This window comes from Pseudophryne corroboree, chromosome 1, assembly GCF_028390025.1.
Source record: "Pseudophryne corroboree isolate aPseCor3 chromosome 1, aPseCor3.hap2, whole genome shotgun sequence".
Classification (NCBI taxonomy): Eukaryota; Metazoa; Chordata; class Amphibia; order Anura; family Myobatrachidae; genus Pseudophryne; species Pseudophryne corroboree.
Window position 1 is genome coordinate 872615796 of NC_086444.1, and position 21919 is coordinate 872637714.

General features: G+C 46.3%; 1 protein-coding gene across 4 annotated transcripts in view; it reads left to right on the forward strand.

The window, feature by feature from the left end:
- Positions 1 to 21919, forward strand: part of ELP1 (elongator acetyltransferase complex subunit 1) — a 291962-nt gene that overhangs the window by 154259 nt on the left and 115784 nt on the right. For all 4 annotated transcript variants that reach the window (XM_063920051.1, XM_063920050.1, XM_063920054.1 and 1 more), the window contains 5 exons: positions 1704 to 1810; positions 3160 to 3263; positions 16779 to 16832; positions 16933 to 17038; positions 17336 to 17451. In XM_063920051.1, the coding sequence (XP_063776121.1) occupies positions 1704 to 1810; positions 3160 to 3263; positions 16779 to 16832; positions 16933 to 17038; positions 17336 to 17451 (487 nt within the window). The remainder of the gene's footprint in view (positions 1 to 1703; positions 1811 to 3159; positions 3264 to 16778; positions 16833 to 16932; positions 17039 to 17335; positions 17452 to 21919) is intronic.

The following is a 21919-nucleotide window of genomic DNA, read 5'->3' on the forward strand; positions in this document are numbered from 1 at the left end:
ATGATTCACCCTCTGACTACTTGTGTCGCTCCACAGGCAGGCAGGGCTAGTGTGTAGCCATTCCCAGTGGTAGTGTTTGAGTTACAAATGGGGGTTTCGCTTTCCGTCCAGTATGAGCTGTGCTAGTACCTGATGATTACAGTTTCTGGTCTCTTGGGAACAGCCTTTGTGTTAAGCTGACCAGTTTTGCCTTATCTTTATCCATTCGGGTGCAGCCCAAAGTAGTAATTTTCCAACCTTACAGTACCATTATTCCAGTACTTTTGGTGATTAGCGATTTCCCAGGTCTGGAAAATCCTACCTGGTTTATCCTATCCTATGCTTAGATTGCAGAGCTTTTCCTCCCCTTCTTAAAGTTGTGGTCAAGATACTATTTTATATTCCCTGAAGTTGTCTTGAACATTCTGAAGGAGATATCTGGCTACCTCCTCGAGATTGCTGTTATTTCTGTCTATACCGTGGGGCTTGGCTGTACACTTCTTGAGAGATGCTGACCTGCCTTCATGCACATCCACTTATGGTAGGGTGTTTCGAGTGCCCCAGTGGTTGCACTATTGGGTGCAGGTTATACACCCATTAGTGTACCGCGTCCCCTCGCATGGCTTGCCCAAGGTAACTATTCCCAATCGTAGTCAGTGTGGATGGTAAAGTAGGAAAAAGTTGAAACCCTGCCCAAAAACAAAAACAACTTGTGTCGACCATTGTCATGTCGACCTTTTGAACTGTCTACCTTTTTACATGTTGATATTTTGACCCTGTCGACCTAATGCAAGTCGATCATTAGTGGTCTACCTATTGACTGTAGACCTTTTTAGTGTAGATCTATAGGCCGGATACACCTTCGCACAGTTCCCTTATTCTGTCATAAGGTAGACTTTAGTTTTTACAGCTTCCTGGAGCTAGCGGTTGCGGTGCCATTCTTGTGACTCGCCTCTGGCACCGTCAGGGAATCTGTCACTCCTTGGATGTGGAGCAGTTTATGCTTCTTCTAGATCATTTTGCTAGTACTAAGTATTTAAGTCAATCTCTTGCTAGAATGTGTGGATACCTGGCATGTCCTAGATGAGTGTAACAGTTAATTTTGGTCATTAAATTGGTCATTGCCCCCTCTGCAGAGGGGCCTTTTATGCAACTGGGCATTCAATCCCTTTTGTTGAGTGACTTTGAGATATCCCTACATCTGCAACCCCTAAAGGAGAAGAATATGGGACTTATGGGACTTTATATTCTTTATTTTACAGTTGTCTTACTGACCAAAACTTACATTGTAAACACAATATGATACAGAAAATGGAGTGGGTGATTTTGCACAAGATCCTTGTGTATAACCTAATAAATTAGGACAAATAGATGGACTGAGAGATCCCATTAATTACTTTGCTTACTTTTACTCTACTATCATGTATTTATTCAGAACCATATAAACTATATGACAATTATCTGTCAATATTTATTTTGAAAAATGACAGCATAGAAAGCCTAATAAACCAATGGATATTGGTAATAGATTTTTTTTTATTGAAAGTAATAAAAGTTATGTTTTAGAAACAATTACGTATTTACAATTGGAGTTCTCCATGCAAGTCTGTCTTTCTGTTTCTCTCTATTTGTTTATAAAGCACAATATCATCTCAGAAACAATATAGGCAAATACCACGTAAATGTTTCTTATTTCTGTCTCTTTTTATTTTTCTTAAATGCAGACATGGTGTGCCAATTAATGGGGAGGTGATCAGTATCTGCTATAGCGCAAACTCCAAAACATGTGCCCTGCAGACAGCAAATGGACAAATCTGGAAGTATCATTGGGGTGAGTACCTGAAAAGTTAGTTCTTTGGACAGATAGAAACTCTGGGGCAGATGTATTAATTTGGAGAAGGTATAAGGAAGTGATAAACCAGTGATATGTGCAAGGTGATAAACCCACCAGCCAATCAGCTCCTAACTGTTAATTTACATATTGGAGCTGATTGGCTGGTGCATTTATCACCTTGCACATATCACTGGTTTATCACTTCCTTATGCCTTCTCCAGGTTAATACATCTGCCCCAATGTATTATGTCAGTTTATGCTCAACCTTATGAAATCCGTAAATACCAGCAAAAAGAAGATTAAGAAGAGTAAACCATAAGCAAAGTTAAATGTCCTAAACTAATGCCCGGATAGTCATTTTTGGGCTTGTGAATGCAAAGCTTTACTGTTGTTATAAGAGTGAATTATTTCTCCTGTATAGTACTGTCAGAAGTGAACTACCTATTACTTCATGCACTGTAATTAATAGAAGGATTACAACACTAAAAAGTGTTTGTACCTTTAAATATTTCATATATGTAGAAGCATTGAAGTAACTATGGCTGTAATTAATTAAGCTCAGGTTATTTTTTTTTTACTAAGTTTGTGTTCTATGCCAGTTCTGACAGACTCGAGTTGTCATGTGTGGTGCATTTGTCAATCCATGTGTGCTCCTATACTGTACAATAAGTAAATCATATTTTATGTATTAACAATTACTTATGTAGTGCCAGCACATTCCATTCTGCTTTAGAATTGGTAACAAAAACAGTACAAGAGCAGTAATAGATTACAGACAGACAAATAGGTAAGAGTGCCCTGCTCGCCAGCGTACAATGTATAAGGAAATAAGCATAGGTACACAAGGATAAGTGCAGCATATTGCAAATTGGTCCAGTTAGATTGCAGAGGTTCTTGGTGAGCTTTATGATCCAGTCACACAGCAATGTTGACCTGGTGTCACTGGGTATAGGAGAAAATATGTAGTTAAATGTGGGATGTGGTACATGTGAGTGTAGAAAGTAAACATGTAATATAACTTACTGTATGTGTGGACTGTGTAGAATCTGTATTGGGGCTTCCCTGAAGAGGTGAGTTTTCAGTAAATGCTTGAAGGTTTGAAGACTAGAAGAAATTCATGGGAGGCATTTCCTCAGAGTTGGGTATAGCCTGAAAAAAGTCACCCATACATTATAATTACCTCTCTGGAGTCCTGTGCTGACACAGAAATCTCATGTGCAGCAATATTCCTGTAACATTTATCTGTGCACTTCAACTCTAGTTTGATTCAATAATGTGTTACTTTTGTGTATTTTTCATTAATTAATCCTTTTGTCACCGTGGTATTTTTTTTTCTTTCCTTTCAGAGACGCCATCACCTGTCCTAGAGCCCTGGAAGGATGGTATGGCTCAAGATGTTAAGTTTCAGCAGCCTTGTATTCAGACTGCGATAACAACAATAGATGGAGAGGTATTGCAGCTCTTCATTAAAGCGGCACAATATCAAAAGTATTACAGATTGAGATTTCCACATCTGAAAATAAGATAAAATTATTCTAAAATATTCTGAAAGCCAAACTTTCTTCATCTGGTTCCATATTGATCCACAGTCCTTACACTGAGGTGTAGGTGGTAGGAGTTGACTGTGCACCACACAGTTAAGCTTTCTCTTACGTCCTAGAGGATGCTGGGGTCCATATTAGTACCATGGGGTATAGACTGGTCCACTAGGAGCCATTGGCACTTTAACAGTTTAACAGTGTGGGCTGGCTCCTCCCTCTATGCCCCTCCTACCGGACCCAGTTTAGAAAATGTGCCCGGAGGAGCCGGTCACAGCTAGGGGAGCTCTACAGAGCTTCTTTAGAAAAGTTTATTTTAGAGTTTGTTTGTTTACAGGGAGGCTGCTGGCAACAGCCTCCCTGCATCGAGAGACTGGGGGGGGGGGGGGGGGGGCAGTGTCCGCCCTGAGGGGTCTGAGCCACTGTCTCTGCTGACTGGACACTGAGCTCCAGAGGGGATAGACCGCTCCCCGACGCAGGGGAATGCTTACCCCGGCAGCATGCTGCCTCCCCCTTATAGAGCTGAAGTGTGGCGAGTGAGTCATCGGCTCCCTAACAAGCAGGGAGCCGATATGAAGATGACGATTACAGGGTAGGAGCGCAGTACTAACTGCGCTCCGGGGAGCTCAGCGGTACTTAGGTGCAGTGCTGTGAGGGGCGCCCTGAGCCAGCGCCTTAACCCTAAACTGACCAGAAAGCCTGTCATGGGGTCCGCGGATCTCAGCCAGTACAAAATCCTCAGGCCAGTATAATCTAGGAAGAGCGGGAAGACAGCGCCATTAAAGGGTCGGAGCTTCTCCTCAGAGCGAACCCAGCAGTGTCCAGCGCCATTTTCCTGCCTGCAGACTCGCTGCCAGTGGAAGAGCAGTCCCTCCAGCTATCTGTACGGTACCAGGGGGTTGTAGAAGGGAGGGGAGGCTGTATAAAGACTGTGTCACCTATTAAGGGACACAGTCATCGCTGGTTAGGGGTCTCCCTATACCTATATAGTGCTGTGTGTGGGTTGGCTCCAATCTCTGTGTCTCTCTGCCATTCTTGGGGGGGAAACTGTCTGCCCTGTACCCTGTGTGTATGTGGGGTGTACAAGCAAACATGTCTAGAGACTCTGTCTCATATGCTGCAGAGGATTTATCTTCTCAGAAAGATCCCATCCCATGTAATCAGGATTGCACTGTTGTAGCGCAGATCCCAGCTAGAGAACCGGAGTGGTTAACTTCTCTTAGGGGGGCTATTTCTCAGATTTCTGAACGGGGTGCAAGGACTGAGCATGCTACTCAGGTATTACAGTCGTCAATGGCAGTATGGTCCGATACTGCTCCCTCGGGGCCCCCTGCGGTACATTCTCACAAACGTACTCTTGCCCAGATTATGCAGGAAGACACGGATACTGATTCTGACACAGCAGACGGTGATGGAGATGTGTCGAGGGGGATGGCATCACTTGCTAAGGGGGTGCAGTTGATGATTGAGGCCATGCGGGATGTGTTACATATTTCTGACACACCTCCTGAGCAGGTTGAGGAGGCCTTTTTTACAGACAGTAAGAAAGCCCCTCTCACCTTCCCGGCATCTAAGTAATTAAATGCTATATTTGAAAAAGCCTGGGAAAACCCAGAGAAAAAATTCCAGATCCCTAAAAGGGTTCTGGTTGCTTTTCCCTTCCCGGAAGATGATAAAAAAAAAAATGGGAGTCCCCGCCTATAGTTGACGCCTCTGTCTCTAGGCTGTCAAAACAGGTGGTTTTACCAGTCCCAGGATCTAACGCATTGAAAGACCCGGCAGATCGCGAAGTGGCTGCTACGCTCAAATCCATATACATGGCTTCAGGGGCTATACTGCGGCCTACTATTGCCTGTGCATGGATTTCAAAAGCTAGAGCAAAGTGGTCAATCACTCTGCAGGAGGACTTGACTATGTTGGATAAAGGTGATGTTGATTTATTTTTACGTAACATACAGGATTCTGCAGTGTTCCTGGTAGAATCCATGAAGGATGAGGGTTCCATGGCTGCGGGGATCTCCTCCATGTCCTTCTCGGCTCGCAGGGGTCTCTGGCTGCACCAATGGTCTGCGGACGCGGAATACAGGAAAAGTGTGGAGAGCCTACCCTATACAGGTCAGGCTCTGTTTGGGGAGGTGCTGGATGCGTGGAATGCCACGGCTACCACGGGTAAGTCTCCTTTTCTCCCCTCAGCTGCACCGACTACGAAGAAGCCTTTTACTCCCAACACGTCACAGTCCTTTTGGCCCTCTAGGCCTAGAAAGAACAAGCCCTCTCACACCTTCTTTAGAGGTGGTCGTGCCAAATCCAAAAAGCCTGCTTCTGGTACCTCAAAGTCCTCAGCATGACGGTGGACCGCAAAGCCTGGAGGAAGGTCAGCTAGGAGCAAGACTCCGGCATTTCAGCCACGTCTGTGTGTCGTCTGGCCTAGACCCCTGGATACAGGATATTGTGTCCCGGGGGTACAGGGTTGAGTTTCAAACTCTCCCACCTCACCGATTCTTCAAATCAGGCTTGCCGGCTTTGCCGGCAGACAGAGCTATTCTACTGGACGCTATCCGAAAATTGATAGTGTCCGAGGTCATTGTTCCAGTTCCACCTCATCAGTTGAACAAGAGTTACTATTCGAACCTTTTTGTGGTACCGAAGCCAGATGGTTCAGTAAGGCCAATTCTGAACTTGAAATCTTTGAACCCTTATCTCAGGGACTTCAAATTCAAGATGGAGTCTCTGAGAGCAGTTATCTCAGGACTGACGGAGTTCCTGGTGTCCCTGAACATCAAGGATGCGTACCTCCACATTCCCATTTGGTCGCCGCATCAGGCTTATCTCAGGTTTGCACTGTTAGACGATCACTATCAGTTTCAGGCGCTGCCATTCGGTCTCTCCACGGCACCGAGGGTCTTCACCAAGGTGATGGCAGAGATGATGGTTCTCCTCCGCAAGCAGGGGGTGAACATAATTCCATATCTGGACGATCTGCTGATCAAGGCGTCGTCCAAGGAGAAGTTGTTAAGATCCATTGCTCTCACGACGCATCTGCTCAAGAAGTACGGTTGGATTCTGAACCTTCCAAAGTCTCATCTGGAGCCGACAAGGAGGCTGTCTTTCCTGGGGATGATCCTCGACACGGAGGTGCAGAGGGTGTTTCTATCGGTGGAGGAAGCATTGGTGATTCAAACCATGGTCCGGGATGTCTTGAAGCCTGCCAGGATGTCGGTTCATCAGTGCATCCGCCTTCTGGGGAAGATGGTTGCCTCCTACGAGGCTCTGCAGTACGGAAGGTTTCATGCTCGATCCTTTCAACTGGATCTCTTGGACCAGTGGTCGGGATCTCACCTACACATGCACCAGAGGATACGTCTGTCTCCGAAAGCCAGGATTTCGCTCCTCTGGTGGCTACAACTACCACACCTTCTGGAGGGCCGAAGGTTCGGAGTTCAGGACTGGATCCTTCTAACCGTGGATGCTAGTCTAAGTGGTTGGGGACAGTCGTCCAAGGAAGATGCTCGGGTCAGGAGTCCCTTCTTTCGATAAACATTCTGGAGCTAAGAGCCGTATACAATGGCCTTTTTCAAACACACACCTTCTACAGGGTCGGGCTGTTCAGTTGCAGTCGGACAACGTGACCACAGTGGCCTACATAAACCGACAAGGCGGAACGAAGAGCAGGGCTGCAATGTCAGAGGTGACAAAAATCCTCCTCTGGGCAGAAAGGTACGCTGTAGCGATGTCAGCAATCTTCATTCCGGGAGTAGACAACTGGGAAGCAGACTTCCTCAGCAGACACGATCTCCATCCAGGGTAGTGGGGCCTCCACCTGGAGGTGTTCGAGGAGGTAACCGGTTGGTGGGGGGTTCCTCAACAAGAAGCTGCGGAGGTACTGTTCCAGGTCGAGGGACCCACAAGCAGTGGCGGTGGACGCACTAGTAACGCCGTGGGTGTTCACGTCAGTGTATGTATTCCCTCCACTTCCTCTAATTCCAACTTGTAAAAAGAACAAAGGTTCTGGCAATCCTCATTGCTCCAGACTGGCCAAGGAGGGCTTGGTACGCGGATCTGCTGGATCTACTGCTGGAAGATCCAAGGCCCCTACCTCTTCGGGAGGATCTTCTACTGCAGGGGCCGTTCGCTTCAAGACTTACCACGGCTACGTTTGACAGCATGGCGGTTGAGCGCCAGATCTTAGCTCGGAAGGGTATTCCGAGCGAGGTTATTCCTACCCTGATACAGGCTAGGAAGGGGGTAACGTCTAAACGTTACCGTCGAATTTGGAAAAAATGTGTGTCTTGGTGTGAATCCAAGAAATTTCCTGTGGTGGAGTTTAAACTTGGACGTTTTCTCCTTTTCCTGCAAGCAGGTGTGGATATGGACCTGAGATTGGGTTCCATCAAGGTCCAAATCTCAGCTTTGTCCATTTTCTTCCAGAAGCAGTTGGCTGTCCTCCCTGAGGTTCAGACCTTTTTGAAAGGGGTTCTGCACATCCATCCTCCCTTTGTGGCGCCAATGGCACCCTGGGATCTTGATGTGGTGTTACAGTTCTTGCAATCGGATTGGTTTGAGCCTCTACAGGAGGCTGAAATCAAGTTTCTCACGTGGAAGGCGGTAACTTTGTTGGCCTTGGCTTCCGCTCGACGTGTGTCGGAATTGGGAGCTTTGTCCTGTAAAAGTCCCTATCTGGTCTTCCATGAAGATAGGACGGAACTCAGGACTCGTCAACAGTTCCTTCCTAAGGTTGTCGGCATTTCATATCAACCAACCTATTGTTGTGCCAGTTGCGACTGACTCTTCAATTGCTTCAAAGGCCTTGAATGTTGTGAGGGCTTTGAAGATTTATGTGAAGAGGACGGCACGTCACAGAAAATCTGACTCAGTTTGTCCTCTATGATCCCAAGAAAATTGGGTGTCCTGCTTCTAAGCAGTCGATTTCCCGCTGGATCAGGTTCACCATCCAGCATGCATATTCTACGGCAGGATTGCCGTGTCTGAAATCTGTTAAGGCCCACTCTACTCGTAAGGTGGGTTCTTCCTGGGCAGCTGCCCGGGGTGTCTCGGCTGTACAGCTTTGCCAAGCAGCTACTTGGTCTGGATCGAATACGTTTGCTAAGTTTTACAAGTTTGATACTTTGGCCTCTAATGCCATCAAGTTTGGTGAAGCAGTTCTGCAGGAGCCTGCGCGCTTTCCCTCCCGTTCTGGGAGCTTTGGTACATCCCCATGGTACTAATGTGGACCCCAGTATCCTCTAGGACGTAAGAGAAAATAGGATTTTGGTTACCTACCGGTAAATCCTTTTCTCGTAGTCCGTAGAGGTTGCTGGGCACCCGCCCAGCGCTTCTATGTCCTGCAGTGGTTCTTTGGTTCAGTACTGCCTGGTTCCTAGGTAAGTTCTGCGTCCTTTACTCATTCAGTACTGTTTCAGCTGTTGCTGAGTTTTCCGACATGTTGGTCGGATTTGCCTTGTTGTGTGAGCTGGTATGAATCTCGCCACTATCTGTGTATTTCCTTCTCTCGAAGTATGTCGTCTCCTCTGGCACATTTTCCAGACTGAGTCTGGTAGGAGGGGCATAGAGGGTAAAGCCAGCCCACACTGATAAACTCTTAAAGTGCCAATAGCTCCTAGTGGACCCGTCTATACCCCATGGTACTAATATGGACCCTTCATCCTCTACGGACTAAAATCCTATTTTTAGCTCCTAGGATGCTCTAGTCCTCCTTTTCATACAGTATACCCCGCCCCCAGCCTAGGGAATCCAGTTTTAGTGTTCACACAACTGAAAGAAAAGTTGTTGTTTTTTTTTCTACTAAGCATACATGATTGAGTAAGCGCTGGGAGTCTGTTTGAGCGCCAGTGCTGCCGCTCCATTGATCCCGCGCTGGTGCCGCAACGTCAGTGAGGCTGAGGGACTGACCATTCCGGTGGGGTTCCTTACTGGTCACCACGCTAGTACAGCGTCCAGGGCCCCGGACTGCAGCCAGAGAATGAGGGAAAAGGTAAGGCGTGTTCCCGTTCGTGGGACCCGTGATACATGCTGTCCATGCCTCCAGTCCCTGAGAGACGGACCGCAAGCGATAATGGCAACCCCGGCTGCGGCTATGGGTTACACTAGACCACCAGGGGAGGTAAGCACTCTCCCAGCGGCCTTCCTCAGCTCAGAGTCAGATTCCACAGCTGGGATTCTCGTTTCTGGGCTGCCCCTCCCCCACATGTTTCTCTTGTAAGAGTCTATCTCCTTGTATACCTTTCCCCAAAGTGGCCGGGTTATACAGTGCATCCGGAAAGTATTCACAGCACGTCACTTTTTCCACATTTTGTTATGTTACAGCATACTTGCCTACCCGACCCTCTCCATGAGGGAGAAAATGCTCTGTTCCCGGACTCTCCTGGTAATGTATAATTGCCATCACCTGTGGTGAAATACCTTTCTTATCAATAACTAGCTCACCACAGGTGATGGCAATCATACATTATCAGGAAAGTCCAGGAGGTTCAGGTAGGCAAGTATTTGTTACAGCCTTATTCCAAAATGGAATAAATTAATTTTTGTCCTCCAAAATTCTACACACAATGGGCCTAATTCTGAGTTGATCGCAGCAGCAAATTTGTTAGCAGTTGGGCAAACCATGGGGGTAATTCTGAGTTGATCGCAGCTTCAAGTTTGTTAGCAATTGGGCAAAACCATGTGCACTGCAGGGGGGGCAGATATAACATGTGCAGAGAGAGTTAGATTTGGGTGGGGTGTGTTCAGTCTGCAATCTAAATTGCAGTGTAAAAATAAAGCAGCCAGTATTTAGCCTGCACAGAAACAAAATAACCCACCCAAATCTAACTCTCTCTGCAAATGTTATATCTGCCCCCCCTACAGTGCACATGGTTTTGCCCAACTGCTAAAAAATTTCCTGCTGCGATCAACTTGGAATTACCCCCCATGTGCACTGCAGGAGGGGCAGATATAACATGTGCAGGGAGAGTTAGATTTGGGTGGGATGCGTTCAAACTGAAATCTAAAATGCAGTGTAAAAATAAAGCATCCAGTATTTACCCTGCACAGAAACAAAATAGCCCACCCAAATCTTACTCTCTCTGCAAATGTTATATCTGCCCCCCCTGCAGTGCACATGGTTTTGCCCAATTGCTAACAAACTTGCTGCTGCGATCAACTCAGAATTACCCCCAATACCCCATAATGACAACATGAATTTTTTTTTCTTCGATTTTTGCAAATGTATTTTTTTTAAAAACTAAGAAATCACATGTACATAAGTATTCACAGCCTTTGCCATGAAGCTCAAAATTGAGCTCAGGTGCATCCTGTTTCCACTGATCATCCTTGAGATGTTCCTACAGCTTAATTGGAGTCCACCTGTGGTAAATTCAGTTGATTGGACATGATTTGGAAAGGCACACACCTGTCTATATAAAGTCCCACACTTGACAGTGCATGTCTGAGCAAAAACCAAGCATGAAGTCAAAAGAATCGTCTGTAGGATTGTCTCAGGGCACAAACGTGGGGAAGGGTACAGAAAAATCTGCTGCTTTGAAGGTCCCAATGAGCACAGTGGCCTCCATAATCCTTAAATGGAAGAAGTTCGGAACCACCAGGACTCTTCCTAGAGCTGGGCGGCCGTCTAAACTGAGCGATCAGGGGAGAAGTGCCCTAGTCGGAGGTGACCAAGAACCCAAAGGTCACTCTGTCAGAGCTACAGCATTCCTTTGTGGAGAGAGGAGAACATTCCAGAAGGACAACCATCTGTGCAGCAATCTACCAATCAGGCCTGTATGGTAAAATGGCCAGACAGAAGCCACTCCTTAGTAACAAGCACATGTCAGCCCACCTGGAGTTTGCCAAAATGCACCTGAAGGACTCTCAGTCCATGAGAAACAAAATTGTCTGGTCTATTGAGACAAAAGATTGAACTCTTTGGCGTCAATGCCTGACGTCATGTTTGGAGGGAACCAGGCACCGCTCATCACCATACCAATACCATCCTTCAGTTAAGCATGGTGGTGACAGCATCATGCTGTGGCGATGTTTTTCAGTGGCAGGAACTGGGAAACTACTCAGTATAGAGGGAAAGATGAATGCAGCAATGTACAGAGACATCCCGGATGAAAACCTGCTCTAGAGCGCTTTTGATGTCCGACTGGGGCGACAGTTCATCTTTCAGCAGGGCAACGACCCTAAGCACAAAGCTAAGATATCAAAGGAGTGGCTTCAGGGCAACTCTGTGAATGTCCTTGAGTGGCATAGCCAGAGCCAAGACTTGAATCCGATTGAACATCTCTGGAGAGATCTGAAAATGGCTGTGCACTGACGCTTCCCATCCAACCTGATGGAGCTTGAGAGGTACTACAAAGAGGAATCGGTGAAACTGCCCAAAGATAGGAGTGCCAAGCTTGTGGCATCATATTCAAGAAGACTTGAGGCTTTAATTGCTGCCAAAGGAGCATCAACAATGTACTGAGCAAAGGCTGTGAATACTTATGTACATGTGATTTCTTAGGTTTTTTTTTATTTTGAATAAATTTGCATAAATCTCAAAAAAAAACTTTTTTCATGTTGTCATTATGGGGTATTGTGTGTAGAATCTTCAGGACAGAAATTAATTTATTCCATTTTGGAATAAGGCTGTAACATAACAAAATGTGGAAAAAGTGAAGCGCTGTGAATACATTCTGGATGCTCTGTACATGCACTAGTCCTACCTACCACTGTGGTGTGAGTAGTTGACTTCAGCATTGTATGTGACTTGTGCTAGCTCTGCTATCTGTCTACATTTCTTTCAGTTCTGTCTATCCCTATAAATTTTCTTTTTAAAAAGCCCTGAGTACAGGTGTTCAGGGCATTGGTACTTTACAATTATTCTGTTTTGTGAAGGTGGTCACATTTGCAGTTGCTAAAGCTGTACATTTTGTGTGCTTAGCTTCTAGTTATCCAGTTACAGTGTCTTCCAAAGGTAACAAAGAGTATAATGCACTTGTGCTGGTTTTATGTAAAGCCTGGGCAGCAGCATTTTCTTCACGGGACCTTGTGCAGGATGGTTCGTGTATTAAATGCTATGTGCCAAACCCACAGTGGCTACTTCAACTAGCCCCTGAGCAGGAACCACCCTGGGTGGCTTCTTTTGCCTAAGGTGTTAACATGCATAGCGTCCCGCTTGGCGCCTCCTGGTTTGCCACCTAATATGGGGGTTCTGCAGCAATTGCCTCATTCAATGCAGGCCCCGGGCTATCCTCCAAGAGTTATTCCATTTACATACTCAGACCACATGGCGGCTGCCTCTTAGCAGTTGTTGCAGGCAGACCGTCCTCGGACCAGAACGGTGCATAAGCGCTCTTTGTTAGCCTCACAGTCTACACAACGGTCAGACTCTGTGGAGTCCTCAGAGGAAGAGTTGGACACCTCTCTCGCTGGGTCTTCCTCAGGTGAGGAGGATCGTCCTTTCTCATGGATGTGACAGCCCTGATGAGGGCAGTTAAGTCTGTTTTGGTTTTTAAGGAGGAAGAAACACAGCATGAGCCTAAAAATTCTTTGTTTAAGCGTCAGAAGGTAATTAAGGCTGAGTTCCCTCACTCTTGAGTATCATGCTGAACTCATGCAGGAAGCTTGGAATGCTCCTAGTAAGAAGTTCCCGGTACCTAAGAGACTGCATTTCGTTAACCTTTACCACAAGGAGAGTGTGCTAAATGGGAAATTTCCCCTTCGGTGGATGTTCATGTGGCACGCTTGATGCGCTCCTCCACATTACCTATACCATTGGCTTCCTCCCTTGGATGCAACAGATAGGAAGATTGAAGTGGGACTTAAATCTATTTTTTCCCTTATATGGGCTATTACTATACCAGCATTATCTTTAGTCTGGGTGGCTAAAGCTGTAGAACATTGGGCTGATGCAATGATACAGACAATGCTGCGTGCTCGTAAGACATTTTCAGCACGCTTATTTTCAGTAGTGTGCACTTAGGCGCTATGACCCTTGTGCCTTTAGGGTCTCCAGGGTACTGGCCTTTCTGCAGGCAGGGTTAAACCTTGGTCTTCGCCTAGCATCCCTGAAATCCCTGAAAGTGCTGGTTTCTGCACTATCAGTGTGGTTTTAACAATCAAGATCACTCCACTATGCGTACCTTTTTCAAGGAATACCCCCTTTGTTCGTCCAGTGGCCCCATGGTAATTTATCCCTGGTCCTACAAGTTCTTAAGACTTCCCCATTTGAGCTTTTAGAGTCAGTGGACCCTAAGTGGCTGTCGGCAAAGGTGTTATTTCTCCTGGCTATTGCCTCTGCAAGAAGGGTGTCTGATTTGGGACCGCTTTCCTATCCTTCGTTTTTGATCTTCCTTCAAGATAGGACAGTTCTCTGGACCAAGGTGGGTCACCTTCCTAAGGTGGTGTCCAGGTTTCATCTAAATACGGAGGTTCCAGCCTTTCAGTCCCCAGAACTGTCGGCTGGAGAGGCCTTTTTGGATGTGGTTAATTCACTTAGGATTTACGTGGAACGTACCAGACTGATCAGGAAAATGGATTCTGTATTTGTCCTATATGGATTCCATAGGCAAGATTGGCCAGCTAGTAAACAAACTCTGTCCATGTGGCTTCGCATAACTATTGCAGAGGCTTACATTTGAGCTGATCGCAGTGTTAAGGATACAGTCGCTGTTCATTCTACACGTTCAGTAGGTCCCTCATGGGTGGCTCGCCGAGGCGCTACTGCTGAACAACTCTGCAAAGCAGCTACGTGTTCTTCTATTGACACGTTCCTGAGGTTTTATGCTTTTGATACATTTTCCTCAGAGGATGCTCCCTTTGGGCATCGGATTCTCCTGTCTACTCAGGAGTGTCTCCACCCTTAGGGGAAACTGCTTTAGGACATCCCCAATGTTAGGACTGTGGACCTTGATGAAGAAAACAAGAGTTATGGTAGACTTACCATGGTTAACTTTTTTTTTTTTCTTCGAGGTCCATAGGAGCCACAGGGCGCCCACCCTGACGCACCTGTCTTGAGGGCAATATTTTTAGTTTTTTTCCTTGTTGCTGTTCTCTCCTCTGCTATGTGAGAGAGTATGTCTTGTGTGTTCATGTCTTCGTTCTCTCTTGAATTCCTGCTCCTGCCTTGGGCTTGTTAACAAAACTGGCTTCCCTAGGCCGGGGGCAGGGGTATACGAGAAGGAGGACTGGAGCATTCTCGGAGCTAAAAGCTTAACTGTTTGGTGCCCAGTCAACTCCTACCACCTACACTTAATGTAAGGACTGTAGATCCTATGGACCTCGTGGAAAAATAATTAACCATGGTAAGTCTACCATAACTCTTGTTTTTTGAACGTGACAACTTTACTTTATGATGGTTCAGTGTACATTAAACTTTGTTTCATGAACAATTTAGAAATTACCTTCAGGCTATGTGTAGAAGGTGTATATGAAACATAAATAGGACATCCCCAAGATATCTCATTACAGAATATATACGGAAAATTTGCGCCGCCTTCCTCTTCCCTCTTCCTCTTCTTCCTCCTTCTTCCTCTTCGTACTCTTCCAAAATCTTCATTTTCAAAATCTTTCTCTTCCTTCTTGCTCTTCTTTCTTTCGCTTCTTTACTCTTCTTTCTTCTTCCTCCTTCCTCTTCTTCCTCTTCCTCCTCTTCCAAATCTTAATTTTCTAAATCTTCCTCTTCCATATTCCTTCATCCTCTTCCTACTCTTCAAAAATTTTATTTTCAAAAGTCTTCCTCCTCTTTCTTTTTCCTCCTCTTTCTTTTTCCTCCTCCTCCCTTTTCCTTCTTCCTCTTCATCTTCCCTCTTCATTCTTCCTTTTTCTTCATCTTCCCCCTCTTCAAAATCTTAATTTTCAAAATCTTCCTCTTCCATATTCCTTCATCCTCTTCGTACTCTTCAAAAATGTAATTTTCAAAATCTTCCTTCTTCCTCTTCTTGCTTCCTCATCCTCTTCAAAATCTTTATGTGCCCAAGCACTGAATGTTTACGTTTGAAGTAGTGTTTTCATATTCTGCAGAATATGAGTAAGCTCAGGAGGTTGTATTCATCAGTCATAACTAGACATTTTAATGTCCTAGGCCTGGGAGAGCACCGTTGCAGCGGGATACGGTCATTAGGTCGACCACTATTGGTCGACATGCATTAGGTCGACATGGATAAAGGTCGACATGGGTTTTTCACTTCTTTTTGTTCTTCATTTTTTGAACTTTTTTATACATTACAATCCACGTGGACTACGATTGGGAATAGTAACCTGTACTGAGCGCAGCGAGGCACCTTACCCGAAGCTTGCGAGCCATGCGAGGGGACACGGTGCACTAATTGGGGTTCCCCGGTCACTGTACGGAGAAAACGACATTAAAAAAAAGTAAAAATACTCATGTCGCCTTTTTGTTCCATGTCGACATACTACATGTCGACCTAATGACAATAAAGACCTAGTGACCATGTCGACCAATAGTGGTTGACCTAATGACCCATACCCGTTGCAGCGCCCCCTCCCCCTATTTTGCTGGGATAATCTTAGTCAACCCTGGTGGTGGGGCACATACTGTACCATCATAACTGCAATTCTTTATCTTGAGTAATCTGTTTGCATTCTTCCTATGTTTATAGTGCAGCTGTTGCCTGTAGTTCATAGTTGCTAACTTGTATGTTCCCCTCTGTAATCTTAAAGTGTACAGGTGGAGCCGAGATGGGCGTGTCTATTTTTATTTGCTTTGTGTCATATTTTCTGCCCTTTCAAGGCTGTTTTTTTACATTGATTAGTTTATATTGGTTTTTGTTCATAGTGGGCTCTTATTTTTTTTAGCAGATACACAGTAACCACGTTTTAGTTTTTTTTTCTTCATAATCGTGCCCTGTATAAGTCTAGTGTCATAATAGTGCCCCAGTAGATATAATTGTATACAACAGTGCCCCTTTATTTTATGGTGAATGGGTTAATGTTAGTCTCTCATCCGTCAGAGAAAAGTGGTGCTTTTGTGGCACTTTCCCTGAGCATTGACCTTTGATAAATGTTATTTTGTAAATCACCCAAAATATGCCCAAAACATTTACTTATCTCCCCTCTTGTCTAATATTACAGATTGCCACCATCCCACCAGTATAATACAATGCTCCATTCCAGTACTGTATATTTTCTTGGCCCTGCTCAGTAGTGCACACTGCCTGCTAGTCCGTTATACAAACTGCATCTACTGATACCAGTTTCCAGCAATTCTGAGTTTCCCATTTTCAGTAATACAGCTAGCATCAAACTGATGTAGTTACCTTGTGGCCATAAGAGGTATTCTTTAAAAAAAAAAAAAAAAAATCTGATTTCTGAATGTGTTTTATACACTGATGTGTTATTCATATATATTTAGTATATAATGCAAATATTTTAATATACGTCCAGTAAGAAATGTTTTCAAATACATATTAATGTTTCAATTGCAGGAAGTTGTGTTGGGTATCACTGACAGATCACGTTTGTTTATTAACAATTTGGTGGTAAGTTTTTTTATTTTATTTCTTGTTGTTGTTTTTTTCATTCTGAATCTGTTGCTATTCATATATGTAATATGTGTTTGCTCTGATCCATATATAACAGGTAGCTACCAATATCACATCATTTGCCATATATGATGGTTTCTTACTCCTAACTACCCACTCCCATACCTGCAGATGCATATTACTGAGAGAGACATCATTGAAAGGTAAGCTTAATTGCTGATCTACTATTGAAAAGGGAATTCTACTTTAGTATTCCCTCTTTCACTAAGTTTGCACTGCTCCCGATTCGAATGTGTTAAAATAATTGATGTGGTAGATGAACATTCTCTTCCCACGCGGTCTGTGCACCCGGCATGATTGGCTTGTGGTAAGTTAGTTTTACAGGTAACAGGAGCTTCTCTCCCTGTTTGCTCACTGAGAGAGTGGGGGCATGTAAGAGAGGAAGCTTCTGGTGAAACACAACTAACACTTAAGCCTCCATTGCTCACTTCTTTTTATAGCACTGGAAGCACTCCTTAACAACACATCCAGCCCAAATGATGAGACTGTTCGCAAGGTAGAAAGAGGATCTCGCATTGTCACAGTGGTTCCACAGGACACCAAAGTGATCCTACAGGTCAGCTACTACTGTATTACCCTACACTATCCCATTCAACTTTGCTGCTTTTTCTCCATTAACTTTCTCTTACGTCCTAGAGGATGCTGGGGTCCACATTAGTACCATGGGGTATAGACGGGTCCACTAGGGGCCATTGGCACTTTAAGAGTTGAGAGTGTGGGCTGGCTCCTCCCTCTATGCCCCTCCTACCAGACTCAGTTTAGAAAATGTGCCCGGAGGAGCTGGTCACAGCTAGGGGAGCTCTACAGAGCTTCTTTAGTAAAAGTTTATTTTAGAGTTTATTATTTTACAGGGAGGCTGCTGGCAACAGCCTCCCTGCATCGAGGGACTAAGGGGTCTGAGCCACTATCTCCGCTGACAGGACACTGAACTCCTGAGGGGATAGAACGTTCCCCGCCACAGAGGATTGCTCACCCCGGCAGCATGCCGCCACCCCCTTACAGAGCCAGAAGATCAGTGGCGAGTGAGTCACCGGCCCCCCTAGCAAGCGGGGAGCCGGTGTGAAGATGGCAGCAACAGGGTATGCGCTCCGGGGCTCAGCGGTACATAGTGCAGCGCCATTTTCCTGCCTGCAGAAATGCTGTCAGTGAAGAGCAGTCCCTCCAGAGCAACTCCAGCTATCTCTTACGGTACCAAGGGGTTGTAGAAGGGGGGGGAGGCTGTGTAAAGACTGTGAAACCTATTAAGGTGCACAGTCAGCGCTGGTTGGGGTCTCCCTATACCTTGAAAGCGCTGTGTTTGGGTTGGCTCCAATCTCTGTGTCTCTCTTGCCATTCTTGGGGGTGAAACTCTGTCTGTTCTCCCCTGTGTGTGGAGTGTCTGTGGTCTCCATTAAGCTATATTCAGGGACTCTGTGTCATATGCTGCAGAGGACATGTCCTCTCAGGATGATCTCATTTCATGTAATCAGGATTGCATTTAGGGAGGCCAATCCCGGGAAGTTTTTTCAATCCCGGGATTCGGGATTGAAAAACGGTCAATCCCGGGATTCCAGTAGGGACCAGTGAAGGTTGTAGGGAGCAGCGCTGGAGGGAGGGTGTAGGTAGCGGGGAGGGAGGGTGTAGGTAGCGGTGCAGGAGGTAGGGAGGGTGTAGGTAGCCGTGCGGGAGTGTGGGTGTAGGTAGCGGTGCGGGAGGGAGGGTGTAGGTAGCGGCGCGGGAGGGTTGGTAGCAGGGAGGGAGGGAGGGTGGGTGTAAGTAAAAACACTTACTATTAGGCGGGCGGCTGCTGCAGCCATGGACACACTGAACGCGGCGGCATTTCAAGGGAAGCGGCCGCAGCAGTCGCTCCTGATTGGCTGCCGCTGCTGCGGCAGCTTCCCTGATTAGCTGCTGGTCCGCTAGCTCTGATTGGCTGGCGGCCGGTGCTACATTTGAAGTGCCGCCGCGTTCAGCTTGTCCATGGCTGCCGCCCGCCTAATGTTAGTAAGTAATATTACTTACACCCACCCTCCCGCACATGCGCACTGTAATCTCTTGAATCCCGGGATTGGAGGCTCCAATCCCGGCATTTTTGGGCCCAAATCCCGGGATCCCGCCGATCCCGATCCCGGGATTGGCCTCCCTAATTGCACTGTTTTAGCGCAGATACCAGCAAGGGAGCCTGAATGGTTATCCTCTATCAAATCTATGATTTCTCAGATTTCTACTAGGGTTGCACAAAATGAATCTGCAACTCAGGTTTTACAGAACTCTATGGCAGTTTGGTCTGGTTCTGTTACCTCAAGGCCCCCCTCTGTAGGTTCCCACAAACGTGCTCTTGCCCAGATTATGCAAGATGACACAGATACCGATTCTGACACGGCAGACGGTGATGGGGATGTGCTGCGGGGGGCCGCATCTCTTGCTAAAGGGGTGCAGTTGATGATAGAGGCTATAAGGGATGTGTTGAATATTGCTGATACAACACCTGAGCAGGTTGAGGAGGCTTACTTCACTGATAATAAGAAAGCCTCGCTAACCTTCCCTGCGTCCAAAGAATTAAATGATTTTTTTGAAAAAGCATGGGAAAACCCAGAGAAATAATTCCAGATCCCTAGAAGAGTTCTGGTTGCTTTCCCTTTCCCTGAGGAGGATAGAAAGAAATGGGAAAACTCACCCATAGTGGACGCGTCTGTATCCAGACTCTCGAAAAATGTGGTTTTACCTGTTCCAGAATCTACCGCCTTAAAGGATCCGGCTGATCGCAAAATTGATACTACGCTTAAATCCATATACACGGCTTCAGGGGCTATACTTCGTCCTACTATTTATTGCCTGTGCATGGATTTCCAAAGCTATAGTAAAGTGGTCAGGCACATTACTTGAGTATTTGGATACAATGGATAAAAGTGACGTTGAATTGTTTTTACGTAACATTCAGGATTCTGCAGGATTTATGGTGGAATCCATGAAAGACCTGGGTTCAATGGCTGCAGAAATCTCTTCCATGTCTGTCTCAGCTCGCCAAGGCCTATGGCTGCGCCAGTGGTCTGCCGACGCGGAATCCAGGAGAGGTGTGGAGACCCTACCCTACACAGGTCAGGCTCTCTTTGGGGAAGCGTTGGATGCGTGGATCTCCACGGCTACAGCGGGTAAGTCACCTTTTCTCCCCTCAGCTGCACCTGCTACGAAGAAACCTTTTTCTTTGGCTACATCACAGTCCTTTCGGGTTGCTAAAACAAGAAAGGCCAAACCGTCCAACACCTTCTTTAGAAGAGGTCGACCAAAATCCAAGAAACCTGCTACTGCAGGTTCCCAGGAACAGAAGCCTGCTTCAGGGACACCAAAGTCCTCAGCATGACGGTGGGCCGCGCGGCCTGGAGGTAGGGCCGGTGGGGGCGAGACTCAGACATTTCAGTCACGTCTGGGTGTCGTCCGGCCTGGATCCCTGGGTTCAAGATATTTTGTCCTAGGGGTACCGGCTGGAGTTTCAAGATCTCTTTCCTCACCTTTTCTTCAAATCAGGCTTGCCGCTTTGCAGGCAGACAGGGCTACCCTACAGGGAGCCATCCAGAAGTTGGTGGTGGCACAGGTTATTGTACCAGTTCCTTCCCAGATGCAAAACAAGAGTTACTATTCAAACCTTTTCGTGGTACCGAATCCGGATGGTTTGGTCAGGCCCATTCTGAACTTTAAATCACTAAACCCCTTTCTGAGGGAGTTCAAGTTCAAAATGGAGTCTCTAAGGGCGGTGATATTAGGTCTGGAGGTGGGGGAATTCCTGATATCCCTGGATATCAAGGATGCGTACCTCCACATTCCGATTTGGCCTCCGCAACAAGCTTACCTCCGATTCGCACTGGTGGACTGTCATTTTCACTTCCAGGCCCTGCCATTCGGCCCCTCCACAGCACCGAGGGTATTCACCTAGGTGATGGCTGAAATGATGGTTCTACTCCGCAGACAGGGGGTGAACATAATTCCATATCTGGACGATCTGCTGATAAAGGCATCGTCCAAGGAAAAGCTGTTACAGTCCATAGCTCTCACGACCCAGCTTCTCAGGGAACATGGTTGGATCCTGAATCTTCCAAAATCACATTTGGAACCTACCAGGAGGTTGTCATTTCTGGGAATGATCCTCGACACGGAAGTGCAGAGGGTGTTTCTTCCAGAGGAAAAAGCGTTGGTGATACAAACAATGGTCCGGGATGTCCTGAAGCCAGCCCGCGTGTCAGTTCATCAGTGCATTCGCCTTCTGGGAAAGATGGTGGCCTCTTACGAGGCTCTGCAGTACGGGAGATTTCATGCTCGGTCCTTCCAACTGGATCTCCTGGACAAGTGGTCGGGATCTCATCTACACATGCACCAGAGAATACGTCTGTCGCCAAAGGCAAGGATCTCACTCCTCTGGTCGCTGCAATTGCCTCACCTTCAGAAGGTGTTCAAATCTGGAAGCTGGCCTGCCCATAAACATTCTGGAACTAAGAGCCGTCTACAACGGTCTTCTCCAAGCGGCCCATCTTCTGAGAAATCGGGCAATTCAAGTGCAGTCGCACAATGTAACGACAGTGGGGGTCATTCCGAGTTGTTTGCTCGTTGCCGATTTTCGCTATACTGCGATTAGTCGCTTACAAGGTTCGCAGAGCGCATGCGCTTAGTTATTTTACACAAAAGTTAGGTATTTTACTCACGGCATAACGAGGATTTTTCATCGTTCTGGTGATAGTAGTGTGATTGACAGGAAGTGGGTGTTTCTGGGCGGAAACTGGCCGTTTTCTGGGAGTGTGCGAAAAAACGCTGGCGTTTCTGGGAAAAACGCTGGAGTGTCTGAAGAAATGGGGGAGTGTCTGGGCGAACGCTGGGTGTGTTTGTGACGTCAAACCAGGAACGAAACTGACTGAACTGATCGCAATGTAGGAGTAAGTCTGGAGCTACTCAGAAACTGCTAAGAAATTTCTATTCGCAATTCTGCTAATCTTTCGTTCGTAATTCTGCTATGCTAAGATACACTCCCAGAGGGCGGCGGCTTAGCGTGTGCAATG